This window comes from Macrotis lagotis, chromosome 2 (genome assembly GCF_037893015.1).
Source record: "Macrotis lagotis isolate mMagLag1 chromosome 2, bilby.v1.9.chrom.fasta, whole genome shotgun sequence".
Classification (NCBI taxonomy): domain Eukaryota; kingdom Metazoa; phylum Chordata; class Mammalia; order Peramelemorphia; family Peramelidae; genus Macrotis; species Macrotis lagotis.
Genome location: NC_133659.1, coordinates 193,321,209 through 193,339,129, shown reverse-complemented (window position 1 = coordinate 193,339,129; position 17,921 = coordinate 193,321,209). Strand labels below are relative to the sequence as shown.

At 37.9% G+C, this 17,921-nt stretch overlaps 1 protein-coding gene across 2 annotated transcripts in view; it reads right to left on the bottom strand.

Annotated features, from left to right (window-relative positions):
* Positions 1-834: 834 nt before the first annotated feature.
* LOC141513908 (beta-1,4 N-acetylgalactosaminyltransferase 2-like) overlaps positions 835-17,921 on the bottom strand; it is a 78,283-nt gene continuing 61,196 nt past the window's right edge. The window contains exons 8-10 of one of the 2 annotated variants that reach the window (XM_074224211.1): positions 13,762-13,902; positions 10,373-10,592; positions 835-9,327 (exon numbers count right to left, since the gene is read on the bottom strand). In XM_074224211.1, the coding sequence (XP_074080312.1) occupies positions 9,116-9,327; positions 10,373-10,592; positions 13,762-13,902 (573 nt within the window). In that variant the 3' untranslated portion in view covers positions 835-9,115. The remainder of the gene's footprint in view (positions 9,328-10,372; positions 10,593-13,761; positions 13,903-17,921) is intronic. The other variant, XM_074224210.1, reaches the window with a different exon arrangement.

Sequence of the window (17,921 nt, the reverse complement as noted above, 5' to 3'; positions counted from 1 at the left end):
CAGTTGATAGATAATACATGTCTGTTGAATTAATGTATGCAACGTTGAGAAAATCACTTGCCTTCTTTGAGCCCTAGTTCAACACCTGTAAAATAAGAGCTTTTGTTGAGATGATCTCTAAGGTCTCTTCCAGCTTTATATTTATAATCCTATGCCTAGGTGAGTAGGTGGTTAGAAAGACCTGTGTTCAAGTCCTGTTTCTGTCACATAGGGCAAACCATTTAACCTTTCAGTGTCCTAGGCAGCCCTTTAGACTGTAAGATGGAATGTGTCAATCTTCATTGGAAGAGGAGTTTTCCTCATCTGGGAATTCCATATTTCTTGAACTCAAAGGTCCAGTTCCTACTCAGTTCTTTGATCCTAAGACTTTGGCTCCAGTTCAGTTCTACTATGTTAATTAGACATAACTTTGCTCTTGGCCCTTAGAAAAGACACCCATATCAAAGGATGTTCTATAGCTGCAGTTCAACAAGAGTCCAGGAGATGGAGAAAGTCCCCCATAAAAAGAGACTGGGGTTTTGTTTCTACCCTCTCCCTTCTCTTTTTTTTAGGCTGGAGAAGTCATTTGACTGGGCACAGTGAAGAAAGTTGGGAACCTCTGACTAATGAGAAATTATATAGTAGCCATTCCCACTCAGAGTTTTCTGTGGCATATTGTTGTAATGGTTTTCTCATGACCCAGCTACCTAAAACCACAAGTTTTCTCTTGGAATGAGTCCTTACTACAATGATTCTTGAATGTACAGTGGTAACAGATATTTCCAAGACTTTATCTTTGAAATAATCAAAATAGCTGATAGTACAGAAATAATAGCTAATAAGAAGAGCAGACAATTATATGGTACTTAAAGGTTTACGCAGCACTTTGTTTCATATATATATGTATATACATATTTACACACATTTGTATTCATATAAATACACACACACACACACATTGTTGTTTGTTGTTCAGTAGTTTTCTGTCATCTCTGACTCTTCATGATCCCATTTGAAATTTTCCTGGCAAAGATAGGTAATTATTAAGTGTCTGAGGCTGGATTTGACTCCGATACTCCTGACTCCAGGGCCGGTGCTCTATCCACTGCGCCACCTAGCTGCCTCTCCCTAGCCCATTTTTAACACATGAGGAAACTAAGGTAAATGGGTTTAAGTGACTTGTCCAGGGTCACGCAGCTAATAGTTTTTCTGAGGCCAGATTTGAACTTAGGAAATGAGTCTTTCTGACTCCAGGCCACTACTCTATCCACTGTATCACCTAGCTGCCCCTTATATACATACATATAAATAAATCTCTCTCCCCCCTCCCCCTCTCTATCTGTCTGAAATTTCATTTGAAACACAGCACAGCTCTGTAAGGTGGGTGCAATTATTCTTCCCATTTTTATAGAGGAGGAAACTGAGGTTGACAGAGATTAGATGATATGCCTAAAGACACAAAACTAACAAAATATTAGAGGCTGTCTGACATCCATTTCTAATATGCTATCCACTAAGCCACCTGTCTCACTCTCTATTTGGACTAATCGGGGTCTCAAAAGGCACTGATGAGCATGCAAATGTAAAATGAGTAACTTTGATAAACCTGTTTTTAATATTACAAATAAAAGAAATCAAATTTCTTAGATTACCAAGAGCAGTGAAAAGCATTTTATTTGTGTTCTTGCCCATAGTAAATGCTTAAAAAATGCATGTTGAGTTAAATTGTCCTGACTTAGTTTCCAAAAATTACAGTGCTCTACAAAGACCACTTCCACATATCCCAACAACATACTTGGTTAGAGAACTCTTTTAAAAGTACTTGATGGGGGTGGCTAGGTGGTGTAGTGGATAAAGCACCAGCCTTGGAGTCAGGAGTACCTGAGTATCCAGCCTCAGACACTTAATAATTACCTAGCTGTGTAGTTTGGGCTTTAACCCCCATTTGCCTTGCAAAAACCTAAAAAAATAAAAAGTACTTGAGGCACTGATTTAATTTTTTTTAACCCTAAATCTCTAGAAAGAACAAATATAGCTAACACCCTTAAGGGAAATTATCAGGACTTGTTAATGCTAATGACTGAGATGTTCTTCATACTGATTATCTGTTTGGAATTCTAAGTTTCTAAGAATTCAGCAAAAAAAAAACCTGTCTCTGAATGGGAATGAATTCTGTAGGGTAACAAAGTTTTTTCCCCTAGAGATTAATATAAATGTAATGGGAGAACTTGGTCAAGTCTAACTGCCACAAACATGCACAGTGTGTTTGTCTGTTTTATCTCCACATGGGCTTCAGAGCTAAAGGGCTTCAGGTAGTCTATGGTTATTGTTTTATCAGATTTTCTAATCATATGGAAAATAAATGAACTTTTGATCGGCTAATAAATTGGAAGCTGACATGCATTCAAAAGGCACTAACAACTGAAGTGATTCTTTCTTGCTTTTGCTATTGGCTGTGTTCCATGAGAGGGTAACTTCTCTAAGACTCTGGGTTGGGGAAAGAACTAGCACCAATATCCTATCCTTCCTATTCACACCTATCTGGAATGATGAGAATATGACTTTACTGTTGCCTCTGTCTCTGTCATGTCTATCCTTTCATACTTTCTATATGAAGGAATGTTAGGGAGATAAAAGACTAGGCTGGGACCTTGTGAATTCAGATCAGAAGAGGGAGCCATCAAAAATTCAGCAACAGGAGTCCAAGACAAACCTGGTCTTTCAGTATAGCCCAAGGAAAGAGATCTAGTCACCAAATAATAGATTGATCCCACAGCCATGATGTCTGATCTTACAAGCAAATGATTGAATCTGTTCATCATTTATACTGAATTTGGAAGCAAACTGGTGGAATAAATATTTTGTAGCAGCCTAAGATTGAGCCTACTCTCCCTAATGACTAAGGAGGAATAAGAGAGAGTGGGACCCTGGGGGTTTTGAGAAAAATATTTGTTCTACCTTAGGATTTATCCCTTTGCAAAAGTTAGTTGATATTAACTGATTAAAGGATACTGACATGTTAATCATTGGAGATAAAAGGGAGATAGTAACTATAACTTCTTTTTTTTTTTTAGGTTTTTGCAAGGCAATGGGGTTAAGTGGCTTGCCCAAGGCCACATGGCTAGGTAATTATTAAGTGTCTGAGACCAGATTTGAACCCAGGTACTCCTGACTCCAGGGCTTTATCCACTGCTCCACCTAACCTCCCATAACTTCTGAATGATATTACTCATTGATTACTATGTTGATATAACTCATACCTTGAGGATATGAGTTAATAGTATTCAAGAAGAATCCACATTGCAAATTAGGTTATACAAGTAGCAAGCATCAAAGGTCGTACAACCTAGATCATCTGTCTTTAGAGACAATGATATTTTCATTGCATCATGCTGTTTTTTTAATCTAGCCATCAGGGAAAAGCATGGAGATGAAGAATGTCATGCACGAGAGATGACAAACAGATTCAGTTGACTGGACCATAGAATGTATGAAGGAGAATAATGCTAATAAGTCTGGAAAGGTATCACGGACTCTGAGAACTGGAATGAATTTCAGGAACTATCAAGTCCAACTCACACTGGAAAGGCATTCTGATTATAGTGTATTTGACAAATAGTCATCTAGCCTCTTGTGGAAGATCTCCAAGAAAGCTCTTTCCTGTTAGTGAGTGAATGAATACAGAGGGACTTATCAACTCCATTCCTGGAAAGTATACTTTTCAATGTAGCTATTTTGCCTGTCATATCATACTTAGCATTTTAAGAGCTAGCCCATTCCATTTTTTCTTTATTGGATACCTCTAATTATTAGGAACTAAGTCTTCCACAATTTCAACCATTATTCTTGGTTTTACCCTATAGATTGAAATAGATTAAATCTAATCCTTTTTCCACCACTCTTTTTTTTTCTCCTCCAGGATAAATATTGACAATTCTTTCAACATCTTCATATGATATAGACACAAAGGCTCTTTGACAAGTTACCTTCTTCTGGACACTATTCAGCTTATTGTTGTCTTTTAGCGATGGTGCCCAGAACTGATCAAAATATTCCCCATGTGGTCTGAACAAAGAGGGGTACAGAAGGACTTTCATCTCCTCATCCTTTAAAATCTGCTTCTCTTTATATGGCTTTTCTCTTACTATATCATAATTAACTCTGTCTACTGAAATTCCTAGATTTTTTTTCACTTTTATAGCTTAACTTTTTTAAATTAAAAAGCATCTTAAATTAATCTTTCTTTCCAATAATCTTCTCCTAGTTCTACTCTGCTCACTTTTCTTTGTATCAGTTCTAGAAGTCCTCCCAGTTTCCTCTGAAATTGTCTTATGGCACCATAATATTTTATGACACAATAATCTCCTACTGCAATCATATAGTACACATAAATTATTATCCAATAATTTACAGTTGAGGGCTACTACAAAAATTGTCTTATGATACCATAATATTTTATGGCACAGTAATATCCTACTGCAATCATATAGCACACATAAATTATTATCCAATAATTTATAGTTGAGGGCTACCACAAAAAAGCACTTTTATATTTTTCTACATTTTTTTTCTTCTTTGATTTTTTTTGAGGTGGGGGAGGGTGATGGAGAGAATAGAGAGCATTGAGTGATATGGCTGGGTCAGAGTGTGGAGAGTTTGGTAACTTTTGGGGTATAGGTGCTGCAGGAATAACAAAAACACAGATTATCAAACTTGTCTTGGGGTTAATTGAATCCTCCAGCAAGGAAGCCCCATAAACATGTAAACTCCCCCGAAGTGAATTTACATGGGTCTTACAAATATTCCAATCACAAAAGAAGGGGAAGGCTTTAGGGAAAAGGAATTCGGGAAGAGAATGTTACAAGAGCCAGATGATTGGATAAGATAGTTATAACAGAATGATCAAGTTGATCCCTAAAATCTGTAAAGCTTTGAAGATATCACAAAAGATGTTCAGGGAGTCAAGGAGATCTTCAATTGGAGAGCTAATGCTTAACACTAGATAGAGTTGTGACACTTCACCAAGATGGAGGGAGTAGTGCTCAGTTTGTGATCCAAATGGATATAGTTTCAAATTGCTTTCCAAAATGGCTGGCCAAAATCTACAATTTATAGTTCTATCAACAGTGCATTATTGCACCTGTTTCTCCCAGTCCTCTCAAAAGTTATTATTTTTGCTAGTCTGAGAAAGGTCAGTTGGGATTTCTCCAATTATTAGTGATTCAGAACATTTGCTTTTATATTTTTTTCTTATTTTTTTTTTATTTAAGGCAATGGGGTTAAGTGAGTTGCCCAAGGTCACATAGCTAGGTAATGATTAAGTATCTGAGGTCTGATTTGGACTCAAGTCCTCTGACTCCAGGGCAAGTGTGCTATCCACTGTGCCACCTAGCTGCCCTAGAACTTTTTAAAAATGATTTTAATGTATTTCTTCTTTTGAAAACTGCTTGTTCATATCTTTTGACTATCTCTTGGGGAGACTGACTCTGTCATAATTTGAATCAGGTACTTATATATCTTGAATATAAGATCTTGATTAGTTAAACTTGTTGCAAGGATTTTCTTTCCCCAGTCAGTTTCTTGTCTAATTTTTATTACTTTTGGTTAATGCAAAAAAATTTTCAAATTATATAAAAGATAAAAATGTCTTTTATCTTATGTTATTTTCTCACCTATTGTGTCCTGATTGGAAAGGTAATTTATTTCATTCTCATTTAATCTTTTTATGATATGACCTTCTATTTCCAGGTCATGTATCCACTATTTTGGGTATATGGTATAAGGTGTTGGTCTTAATCTAATTTCTGTCAGACAGTAGTTAAGTTTTCTCAACAATATTTATTGAATAGAGGTCCTTCTGCCAAAAGTGGGGCTTTAGGTTTAACAAACACTATGCTACTTTGTCTGCTTCTGTATATTCACACCTAATGAGTTCCACAGATAACCTCTCATTGTCTGTTTCTCTGTCTCTTTCTCTCTACTATCAAATCATTTGAATGATTACTTTTTTGTAATATAGTTTGAAATCTGGAATTGATAGCCTCATTTTCTTTCTGCTTTAAAAAAATGTCCTTGATATTTTTGAACTTTTGTTCAAAATTTTATTATTTTTCTAGCTTTATAAAATATCTTAAAGAGTTCCATTGCTTTCATATTACCTAGATTTCCCAACATAACCTTCCCCTCACTGTCCTCACCAGTCATTTTTTATAATAAAGAATAAAAAAGGAGGAAAAAATTCAAATAAAAAAATAAAGAAATCTGATGTTATATGTGAAAATCTCTACTCCTCTATGATGACCAGCCTCTATAAAGAAGAGAGGTATCTTCTCATATTTCTACTATTGTTTTCCTTGTTCTGCTTGCTTCACTTTGAATTCATTCAAATAAGTCTTCCTCACTATGGTCATCATTTAGTACTTTAGTACTTTAGTACTCAAGCACATTTAGGAATGTTCTATTACATTATGGAACATAATTTGTTTATCCATTTCCCTGTCAGTGGGCATCTACTTTAATTTTCTATCATAATATATCTGCTATAAATAGTTTTGAATATGTGATACTTTCCTTTTGTCATTGACTTTCCTGGAGAATGTGAAATCTAGTAGTGGAATCTCTGGGCCAAAAGATAATAGTTACTTTAGTAACTGTCTTGCAAAATTCCAAATTGTGTTTGGACCAGTTCAATAATACTTTAAGAAGCTCAACATTCCACAACTCCACCAACATTGATTATTTCCATCATCTTATGGGGTTAAGTGACTTGCCCAAGGTCACACAAGTAGATATTAAGTGTCTGAGGACAGATTTGAATTCAGGTCCTCCTGACTCCAGGGCCAGTGCTTTATCCACTGTGTCACCTAGCTTCCTCTTATGTTACCTTTTGATAATTTTTCTGGGTATGATTTTTATTCTCTTTTTAGTGATTTGGAATATTCTTTCATATGGCTGCTAATTATTTTTAATTCTTTTGAGAACTGTTTTGTTTACATCTTGGCTACTGGAGAATAAATCTTGGTTTTATATTTTGCTGTTTTCTTCTAGATTGATTTCATTTAAAAATCCTTTTTTTAATGACCACTTCTGCAATCCTTGTGACCAAGCCTTTTTTCCTCCTGAGGTTCTACATGTATTTTTAAGGAGTTACTCTTTCTCCTGGGTGTCCTTAACTCTTAATATTTCTTTACTGTGTTTGGTGTTTTCTCTTTATTCATTTTTCCCCAGCCTTGGTTTCTGTATTGGGACCTTGTGCCAATGCCACACTCAGCTGCTGAGTGCACTCTTAGATGAAGGGAACACACTCTAGTCCCGCTCCTTCTCTAGTCTGAATGTCACTGGTACTCTGGGAGTCTTTACCATAGCTTGTGCTGTTTTCCACCTCCCAGGCAAAACTCAGCCAGCAACCTGTGTTTCCCCTCATCTTTTTCGGCAGTCCTGGACTGAGTAGAGAGATTTACTTATTTGATTTGGTGCCCTTTACATCTTTACATATGGAGAACTTGGGCTCCTTCATGACCTTTGGCTTTATCACCTTAACCAGAAGTCCTTGTTCTTTGTTCTTAAAAACTTAGCACCTGGAACTGAGTACTTCCAGATCCAGTAGCCAATTAATTTGAGAAAACAAGGCAAGGGAAATTTTTTTTTATTGGCTTAAGGGCAAAGATTTTTTTGCTTTTTCTAAAAGATATTCTGAAAAACTTGTGGATTTTATTTAATCTGAAAGAGCAAAACATCTACATTTTTGCCTAAGATTTTTAAAAATTAAAGACATAGTTTAGAATTAAAGAAGGTCATTAAGATGATCTTTATAGAACCAAACAGGAAAAACAACTTTAAAAAGATTCTACATCTTCCTTGATTAAGGAATTACTCACTCCCACCCTCTGGATCTACAATAATTGAGAAAGTTCTCAAGAGTTGTCCTTGAAAAGTCTAAAGTAAGGAGCTCTAAAGCTTGGGGATTCAGAAAATTTTTTAAATGAATAACTTCATTTCAATTTGATTGATTTTCTTTACAATCTTACATGTTTTCTTTTATGCATTTGAAAACATTACCCTAGATTTCATCATACTACCTGAGGATCTGGACTTGAGACCATTGAAAAATTTCTTAAGACTAACAGGTATACTTTCAGCTGATTTTTAAAAAGTGTTCATGTAATTAGAAATATTTCTTTAAGAAGAAGCCATTGCTTGAGAAATTATTCAAGTAGCATAAAATTGTCTTTACTACATAAAATTATTACAATGGCTCAAATTGTGTCCAGTAAATATTATATCAAACTTTATGCCAACATAGTTGGGTTTCTGGCATGTTGCAAATATGGGTCATGTAGTGGATACTCAATAATATTCTGTTGCAATCATTTTATATTATCTATAAAAGAAATCTTAGAACATTGTCTGTTTATTCTTACTACCTTTAAGAGAAGCCAACTTTTGGGGGTTTTTTGGTTTGTTTTTAGGTTTTTGCAAGGTGATAGGGTTAAGTGGCTTGCCCAAGGCCACACAATTAGGTAATTATTAAGTGTCTGAGGCTGGATTTGAACTCAGGTGCTCCTGATTCCAGGGCCTGTGCTCTATCCAACTGTGCCACCTAGCCGCCCCAAGAAGCCAACTTTTGAGAGGTCATCTTGATTGTATGAACTATTGGTATTAGTATTAGCATTGTGGCTGACATGTTAATAATTTTATCAATAAGTCTGATGTGGTTCAAATCAAAGATAAGGTAACTATCACTCATCTTTCTCATGTATAAAATGGGGACAATAATGATTCTACTGTTTATCTCACAGGATTGCTGTGATAAAAAACTTCATACTATATATATATATATATATATTAAATATATATATATATATATATATTAAATCTCCATATCAGTATCAACATTACTGTTATATTCCATGTTAAACCTTAACCACTAACCAATGATTGCTCTTAACTCAGCTGCCCTTCCTACCAAATCACCCATTCCCTCATTAATTTTTTTTTAAATGAATTAGTTCATGTCTCTGGCAGTCAATTTGGGCCATTCTGTTTTTCATACTGATTAGTCCATTCTGTGCCCTCTTTCTTGACTGGGGGAAGATGTATGGAAGAGTTCCGTTGGCCCATTCCATTACCCACAGCCTCATCTCTGAGTGTAGCACTGGAGATGGTTCTTAAAGTAGTGGAGAGCCAACTTGAACTTGATCTGATACTGAGTGTTAGTTCGGAACTTATTGTAGGCTTCAACCATGGCAGCTTGATCTGGGTTTGAGGCTTGAGTGTGGGGCTGGTGATTCACAATCACATTTGAGCATGATCCAACACGAAGACTTCCTAAACCATCGATGAAAAACTCTGTTAAGGGAGGGGAAATAGAAAGAGGAGATGGTGTGAACTTTGTGCCAGAAGCCTCTCTGCTCAGTTCCCAACCTTTATTAACACTTGGCTTACCAAAATCCTATGCTGAACTCTGGGTGAGACACAGTGTTGCCCTCAGTGAGTTCCTCTTTCTTACCACAAGACACAGCCTCCTAGTCTTATTCTTCCCACCTTTGAGACGAAGTATTGTCTCCCTTCTTTCTCTTCTCCTTCCCCACTTCCTTCCTCCCCCCTTCTCTCTCTCTTCCTTCTCTTTAAGGACCTCCCCAGTCTGAAGAAGGAAGAACATAAAACACTATGACAAAGACCTAGAGACACAAATAGATGCTTCTAGCTGTACAGAGCACTATACATTACACCTAAGGAATGGGGAAATGGAGACTAAATGAAATTAGTAGTGACCTTGGATGCAGTGAGTACAGATTTTCTGAAAGAAAGGGGTGGGGTGGTTCAGAGGGAAGGGCAGAGTCGATATAAATGTTCTTTTTGAAATTCGGTGGCCCAAAATGAATATAATTTTCCAGATGTGTACTGGTAAGAGAGGAGGATAGTGTTTCAAGAGAACTTGGATGAGTCACTTTACCCTACTGCCTTGCAAAAAAAAATTGTCCCAAGATGGAAAAGAGCCATTGTCAAGACTCAGAATGAGAATGGGTAAAGAGGGAAATGAAAAATCATAGGTTCACAGATTTAAGAGTTGGAAGGGACCTTAGAGGTCATTGTTCAACCCCACCCCCAATAGCTTCATTCAGTATTTCAAATGAGGAAACTGAGGCACTGACAGGTTGAAAGTTTTCCCAGGATCACCTTGCTTGTAAGTATCTGAGGCAGAATTTGAATCTGGGTCCTCCTGACATCAATTTTGGTGCCCTTTTGACTACATGACATTGTTTTGGAGTATTTTTGAAGATGTTTTGTAATAAAATATGGTGGGAAAGGTGGATGTGTTGGAAGAGAAACCTCAGCTGAATGAGGTTTAATCTGAGGTGACTCTTGCCCTCCCAGTGACTAGCCTTCTTACCTGTGTGTGCCACTCTTTGTAATCGGGGATCGAATCCAACTCTTTGGAGGCTCTCAGTGTGGGCCAAGAAGAAATTGGTCACAACACTGGTCACCACACAGCTGGGGAAGCCATCCAGGGCCTGGAAATAGCCTGGTCTCCGGTGTATGCAGTCCCCATCCTCACCTTGTTCCATCAGTAGCTTGAACTGGAACAGGTTCCCAGACATGCTGCCACCCACCTGGGAGGAGGAGAGATCAGAGAACATCTCCATCAGGAAATTCCCATTTTGCCTCTCTTGGGAAGCTTTCTCATGTTGTATTTCCATGTTGAACTATTCCCCATATGAGTCTATCTACCCACTTGTCTAAACCCTCTCAATTTTCTTTCTCCCACTGCATCGCCTCTTTCTCCACAGCCTTATCCTCCCTCTAGAAAAGCCAAACACTTTTTTCTGTTGCACTACCACCCCTAAACCATTGTTGACTGCTTTTCAGTTTCAACCCCTCCAGGGACTATCTCAGCACTCCTAGTCTGAGCTACAGGGACAAAATTCAGAGGGCTCCAGGGACCATGGAATAATAAAAGACTTGGAGAGATCTCAGACTGCACCTGCTCCACTTGAGCAGGAACAACCTCTACAGTATCTCTGATAAGTGGTCACCAAGGCTGAGGGAGAGGTTACTATCTCCTGAGACAGCTCATTCCATTCTACTTTTGGCCTGCAGTAATTGGAAGTTTCTCCTAAGACTAAGTCTAAATTTTAGTCTTTGTATTTCTCTCTGAGGTTCCAGCTCTGTAGCAGGCTCCATTATCTGGAGCAAGAATCCTTTCCTGGTACCCCATAAAATGTTGGACAATTTCCTTTCATTTGTTCTGAAAGGATTTTGTTTGTACAGAGCTGTTTGCTTGCTCTCTTCTCCATTAGACTATAAACTCCTTGATACCTTGGACTGGTTTTGTTTTGTTTGTTTTTGTCTTTATATATTCAGTACCTTATTATAGTGCCAGGACATGGTAGGAAGTTAATAAATACTTAGTGATCTTTAATTTATATCATGTTAACTTGATCCCATCCTCAGTCTTGTTCAAACTGGCCTCCCTTCAGTTACATTAAAATAGATTTAGAATCTCCAATTTGCCTTCATCCACCTTTTTGTGAAGTTGAGTTTCAGTGATTTCTACATCATCTGATCTTGGAGAAGACACAATTTTACTTACTACCCAAAGGTCACTTGACTTAAAGAATGTCACAAGACTATTGAACCTTTCCCCCTCTCATATCAGGGTCTCTCAATTCCCTCCACCAATAAGAAACCAGGCATCTCATTCCCTATGTCTTTCATTCTCTCCACATTATATATTTACTCATAGAAACTGATATTTGAGTCCTTGGAGGACTGAGAGAGCTTGGACCAGATAAGCTTCTGCATTACTAAAGAAATCATTGTCTGGATGTAACTTCTCAGTTTCTTTGACTCCACTATCACAAAAACCTGTGTTAGCACAGTGAGGAAGACAATTCACTGGAAAGGAGAGGACATGGCTGTTGCATTATCAAGGTTTTCATCTCTTCTTGGCGGATCTTACATTAGAGTATTTAATCAGGAAGAAGCAGTATTTGATAAGCCCTTTATAATTCTACCAGAAAGCTACCATGTGAGAAGAGCCAGGGAAGACTCTGTCTGCTCTAGATTATAGATGAGTTTGGGTTCCTGAGCCCTTATGTGCTGGAAGGTATCCAGGATAGGAGGTGGTAGCTTATACCTGCAAAGTGCTCTACATATATCTCACTTTATCCTTCAATTTATTTTACATATGAAGAAACTGAGGCAGCTAGCCTGCCCAGGGTATCTGAGTACCTGGTCCTCCTAACTACATGTCCAGTACTCTGTGCCCTCTGGTGCCACCTAGCTGCCAACATTACTAATGGTTCATTACCTCCATTGCTAAACCTCTATTATGATCTTTTTGTGGCAATGTTTCTATCGTGAAATAGATGCCATTCTGTGTTCTCCATATTGATTCTCTTGACCATTCCTTGCAGTAAATGTTCTAAAACCTTTATACTCCTTTGGCCTCACCCTTCTGCACTCCTTACACATTACTTAAAGCAATGATTTAAGCTCTATTTCAATGAGGAAACTGAAATCATATTCTTTAACCTCCTTGAGCTCCCTCCTCTTGTCCATTCCTTTAAATATTCTTTATCTGAGGAACTAGGATTTGCCTTTTAAAAATACTCTAATAAATCTTTTATCATAATTGGTTTCCTTTATAATTCTACTTATTTAATGTATTCAAAATCATTATTCTGAGGAGTCCAGTGGTTTCACCAGCCTTCCAAAGTCATAACAGAAAAGGTTAAGAATCTTTGCTTTAAAACTTCTGGCCATCATTAACCTTTTTCTTCTTTTTCTCTAGTCATAAATGAGGGTCCTCACTAATGTGGATCCCTCTATTAGCACTCATAATGCCATCCCTTCAACTTCCTCCCAAATCTTGCATGTTCAAGTCTTCCCAATCCTTTCCCTTGACTCTTTCTACCCCATCCAGCTACTCTTCTATTCCTCCCTTTCCTTGGAGTGAATCCTGGGGCAGAGTTGACATGAATGAGGCAAATATGCCTCACACCTCCATAGGCAATCTCTTCTCATACTCCACTTGATTTGTCTTGACCATTAGGCATGTCTTTGTCCACTGGACATTTTCCTTGCTGCTGTGTGTTTACTCTTTGTCCTTATTCCTACCCTCTTCCACCTCTTTCTTAAGGATTAATAATCAAGTCAACATTTTCAAAAGTGTTCTGAAAGTCATAATAATTTACTTCCTCATAGTTAGGTTGTCTATGTTGATATTGATCATTACTTTTTGCCCCCTCATCTTCATCCATATCAGCTCTATTTCTATGTTTTCTACCATTCCATCATGCTCTCTGAAATCTGTTTTATGGTTAGTAAAATGTTCTTTATACTAAATCTGTCCCTTCCCTTAAAAATCTCTCCATATAAACTTTATTTACTTATATTTTGCATATTATTTCCCTCTTTGAATGCAAGCTCTTTGAGGTTAGGGACTATTTTGTTTTGTCTTTGTTTTTAGCAGATATTTGATAAAGACTTGTTGAATTGAAATTAATTTATCCACATCCTGTTCAGGTGAAATAGGGCAGATGCATTATTGTCCCATTTTAGGGATGGAATAAGAGGCACAGAAAAATTAAATTATTTTCTCAAGATCTCAAGATGAATCTGTGATAGAAACAAGACTCACATCCAATTCTTCTGACCCTACCTTCAGTTTAGATTTTTCCCCACCAAACCAAATCCTCCCATCTTCCACATTGTGTACCCCTTTCTTCCCAGACCCTAGTGGTGGATAAGAGGGATGAAATAGTAAATACTACTTGCCACATCCAGGTCTGTTTTCTCTAGGATATCTACTAGTGTCTCAATCTTGGTCATTTTTGTGAAAAGAAAGTCATCATCCACCCACAGCACATACTTTGTGCTGACCTGAGACACAGCCAAATTCCTGCCAGCAAACCAACCCTGTGAATGAGAAGATACATGAATCACAAATACATGAGTCTTTCCAAAAGAAAGCATGAAGATGGGGATGATGCCTGCACTTTCACTGAACTGGAAAAAGAATCCTTTGATTGGTAATGTAGAGCTAGAAGGGACATAAGAGGATATCTGTACTATAGATAGGTACACAAACTAAACAAAACACTTTACACAAATAAAGTCAGATTTAAATAATTGGAGAAATAGTCATTGTTCATTGGCAAATAATGCTGGTATAATAAAAATAACAACTTTACCTACCCATTTATTCATCCCAATTAAATTACTTAAATATTATTTTATAGAGTCAAAAAAATGACAAAATTCATTTGGAAGACCAAAAAGTTGAGAATTTCAAAGAAACTATAGCAAAATATAAAGGAAGAAGAACCAAGAGTCCTAGATCTTAAACTGTATTATAAGGCAAGAGCATTTTTTGAAGTGTAAAATGGATAATTTCAATTATTTTAAATTAAAATTTTCTTTTATAAATAAAACCAATGTAGTCAAAAGTAGAAAATTGGGAAAACATTCATAGACAATCTCTCAGATAGATATATTAAATGATGAAATGATTAGTTTAGAAAAATATGGAAAGACTTGGAACTATGAAGGAAGATGCTATTGACCTCCAGAGAATGAAATGACAAATAGAAATAAGCATAGTATAGTTTTACATATATGTTTATGTGTGTTTATATATCTATGTATACATATATGTATATTATTATTCAATTGTAGGGGAGAGGAGTACAAAACACTAAGAAGGAAGCACCAAAAAGACTGGGTTGCTTTAAAAACAATATATGATTTATTATACAGATTTTTAAGAAATGGAAATTTATTGTTATTGTTTTATATTGATTCCTCTCATGTTCTGCTGTGTACATGGAAATGTTCTTTCCCCCCCTCATTTTATAATTAAGTTTAAAATGAATAAAAAAAATTTTGAAAATGATGAGCAGGATACTTTCCAAAAAACTTAGACTTACATGACTTGTTACAAAGTAAAGTAAATAGAACCATAACATTGTACACAGTAGCAGAAATATTGTATAAAGAACAACTATGAGTGACCTAGCCATTATCAACACTACAATGATCCAAGACAATTTTGAAGGTCTTATATTGAAAAATACTATCTAACTCCAGAGAAAGAACTGATGGGGGGGGGGGCGGAGCCCAAAATGACGACAAGAAGGGATCGAGTCTTAGGAGCTCTCTGATAAAATTCATCAGTTAAGGACTCTAACTAAACTTTCGAGAGACAGAACCCACAAAGGGACCCAGTGAGGCAGTTCTCCTACTCAAGGTAACCTGGAAAAGAGCAGAAAGGCTCTGCTCCCCGGGATTGGAGGGACGACCCGCCAGACGGGTGGCCCGCCAGAGCCAAAGAACCTCAGCCTCCCGGAGGCAGCCCCAGGGCGCTGAGGGTCTCAGCTCACAGCAGCGGGGGAGTCTCCTGAGCTGCACCCTGAGGAGCACCAGGCACAAAGTGGGGGAACAGCGGGGGACCTCTGCCAGAGCCAGCACCAGGAGCCCAGCCCTCAGGGCACACAGCAAGCAGCATCCTCTTTCCCCAGCCCTGATCCAGGAAACAGAAGCAGGTGGAGCTGGTAAACAGGAGCCCCCAGGGCATGAGCCCATTGAGCTGAGGGAGGGGAGTGAAGAGAGACTGCCTAGCTCTGTCCTCTGCCCCTGAAACAGGACTCTGGGGCTCTGACCACATTCAGATCCTGACCACAGTCTAGGCCCCCCCATAGAACAGCAGCCCCTCCCCACATCAGCCCCTTGGCAGAGGGGAACACTTATGGTCATTCACAGACCAGGAGGAAGGACAGAACCTCACACACTGAGACCCTTGTGGGAGTATCCCAAAAGCTCAAGAAACACCCCAAACCAGGCCCAGGCTGGGAAAATGAGCAAGCAGAGAAACAAAAGGAAGACTATTGAGAAATATTTTGCATATGAGCACAAGAAGGATCAAAATACTCAGTCTGAAGATGAGGAAGCACAAGCTCCTGCATCTAAAGACTCCAAGAAAAACAGAAATTGGGCTCAGGCTATGATAGAGCTCAAAAAAGACTTTGAAAATCAAATGAGGGAGTTGGAAGAAAAACTGGGAAAAGAAAGGAGAGAGATGCAGGAAAAACATGAAAATGAAGTCAGCAGCTTAGTCAAGGAAATCCAAAAAAATGCTGAAGAAAATAGCATGCTAAAAACCAGCTTAGGTCAAATGGATAGAACAGTTCAAAAAGTTATTGAGGAGAAGAATGCTTTAAAAAGCAAAATTGGCCAGATGGAAAAAGAGATAAGAAAACTCTCTGAGGAGAACAAATCCTTCAGACAAAGAATAGAATTCAGGGAGATTGATGAATTTACCAGAAATCAGGAATCAATACTTCAAAACCAAAAAAATGAAAAATTAGAAGAAAATGTGAAATATCTCATTGAAAAAACAACTGATATGGAAAACAGACTTAGGAAAGATAATTTAAAAATTATTGGAATACCTGAAAGTCATGATCAGGAAAAGAGCCTTGACATCATTTTCAAAGAATTACTACAGGAAAATTGCCCTGATATTCTAGAAGCAGAGGGCAAAATAGAAATGGGGAGAATCCACTGATCCCCCAGAGAAAGAGATCCTAAAAAACCAACCCCTAGGAATATTATAGCCAAGTTCCAGAACTCCCAAGTCAAAGAGAAAATATTACAAGCAGCCAGAAGGACACAGTTCAAATATCGTGGAGCTGCAGTCAGGATCACACAGGACTTAGCAGCAGCTACATTGCAAGCTCGTAGGGCTTGGAATACAATATACTGGAAGGCAAGAGAGCTTAGAATGCAGCCAAGAATGAACTACCTAGCAAGGCTGAATGTCTTCTTCCAGGGAAAAAGATGGAATTTCAATGAACCAGGGGAATTTCAAAGGTTCCTGTTAGAATGGCCAGAGCTGAACAGAAGGTTTGATCTTCAGATACAGGACTCAAGTGCAGCATGGAGATTGGAGGAGAGGGGGGAAATATGAGGGACATAATGAGGATGAACTGCATGTATTCCTGCATAGAAAAATGACACTGATAATACTCATATGAACCGTCTCAGTTAATAGAGTAGGTAGAGAGAGCTTTTATAGTTGAAGCACAGGAGAAAGCTGAATTCGAAGATAAAATATGGTGTAAAAATGGAGTCAATAGAAAAAAAGGGAAATGGAAGGGGAGAAAGAAAAAGGAGAGGGGGAATAGTCCAAGATATTTCACATAAGGTTTTTTTTTTATTACAATGAGCTATTGCAATGATATGGAAAGGGGGAGGCAAGGGGGAATGAGGGAAACTTTGCTGTCATCAGAGATGGCTAGGAGAGGAAACAGCAAATATACTCAATGGGGTATAGACATCTGGAGTAAGAAGGAGGGGGGGGAGCAGGGGGAAGGGGTGGGGATGTGAATAAAGGAGGAGAGGATGGACCATGGTGGGAGAGTGGCCAGATATAACACATTTTCTTTCTTACTTCTTGCAAGGGGCTGGGAATGGAAGGCCTGCCCAGGACCACAGGGCCAGGTGGATTCTGGGCCTAAGCGGTGGTATGGGGGCTCAGGGCTTCTTGGCCCCAGGACCAGGGATCTGTCTGCTGCACCACTCAGCTACCCTACAGCAGAGTCATAGTGAAAGGAGAGAGAAAATAGAGTACATGGTAGTGGAGAAATAAGAAAGGAGGGAGTTGCGATCAGCAATGGCAATGGTGGAAAAATATGGAAATAACTTTTGTGATGGACTTATCATAAAGAATGAGATCCACCCCCCCCCAAAAAAAAAGCATTCTCACTTCTTTTTCACAGTTGGGCATTTTGGGGGGAAAATTATAAAATTCAAAATAAATAAAACCTTTCTAAAATTAAAAAAATAAATAAAAACATCTCTTTTCTTTTTTCTTCTTCTTTCTTCTTTTACTCCTCCTACTCCTTCTTCTTCTTTCTTCTTTTGCCTAATTAGAAATT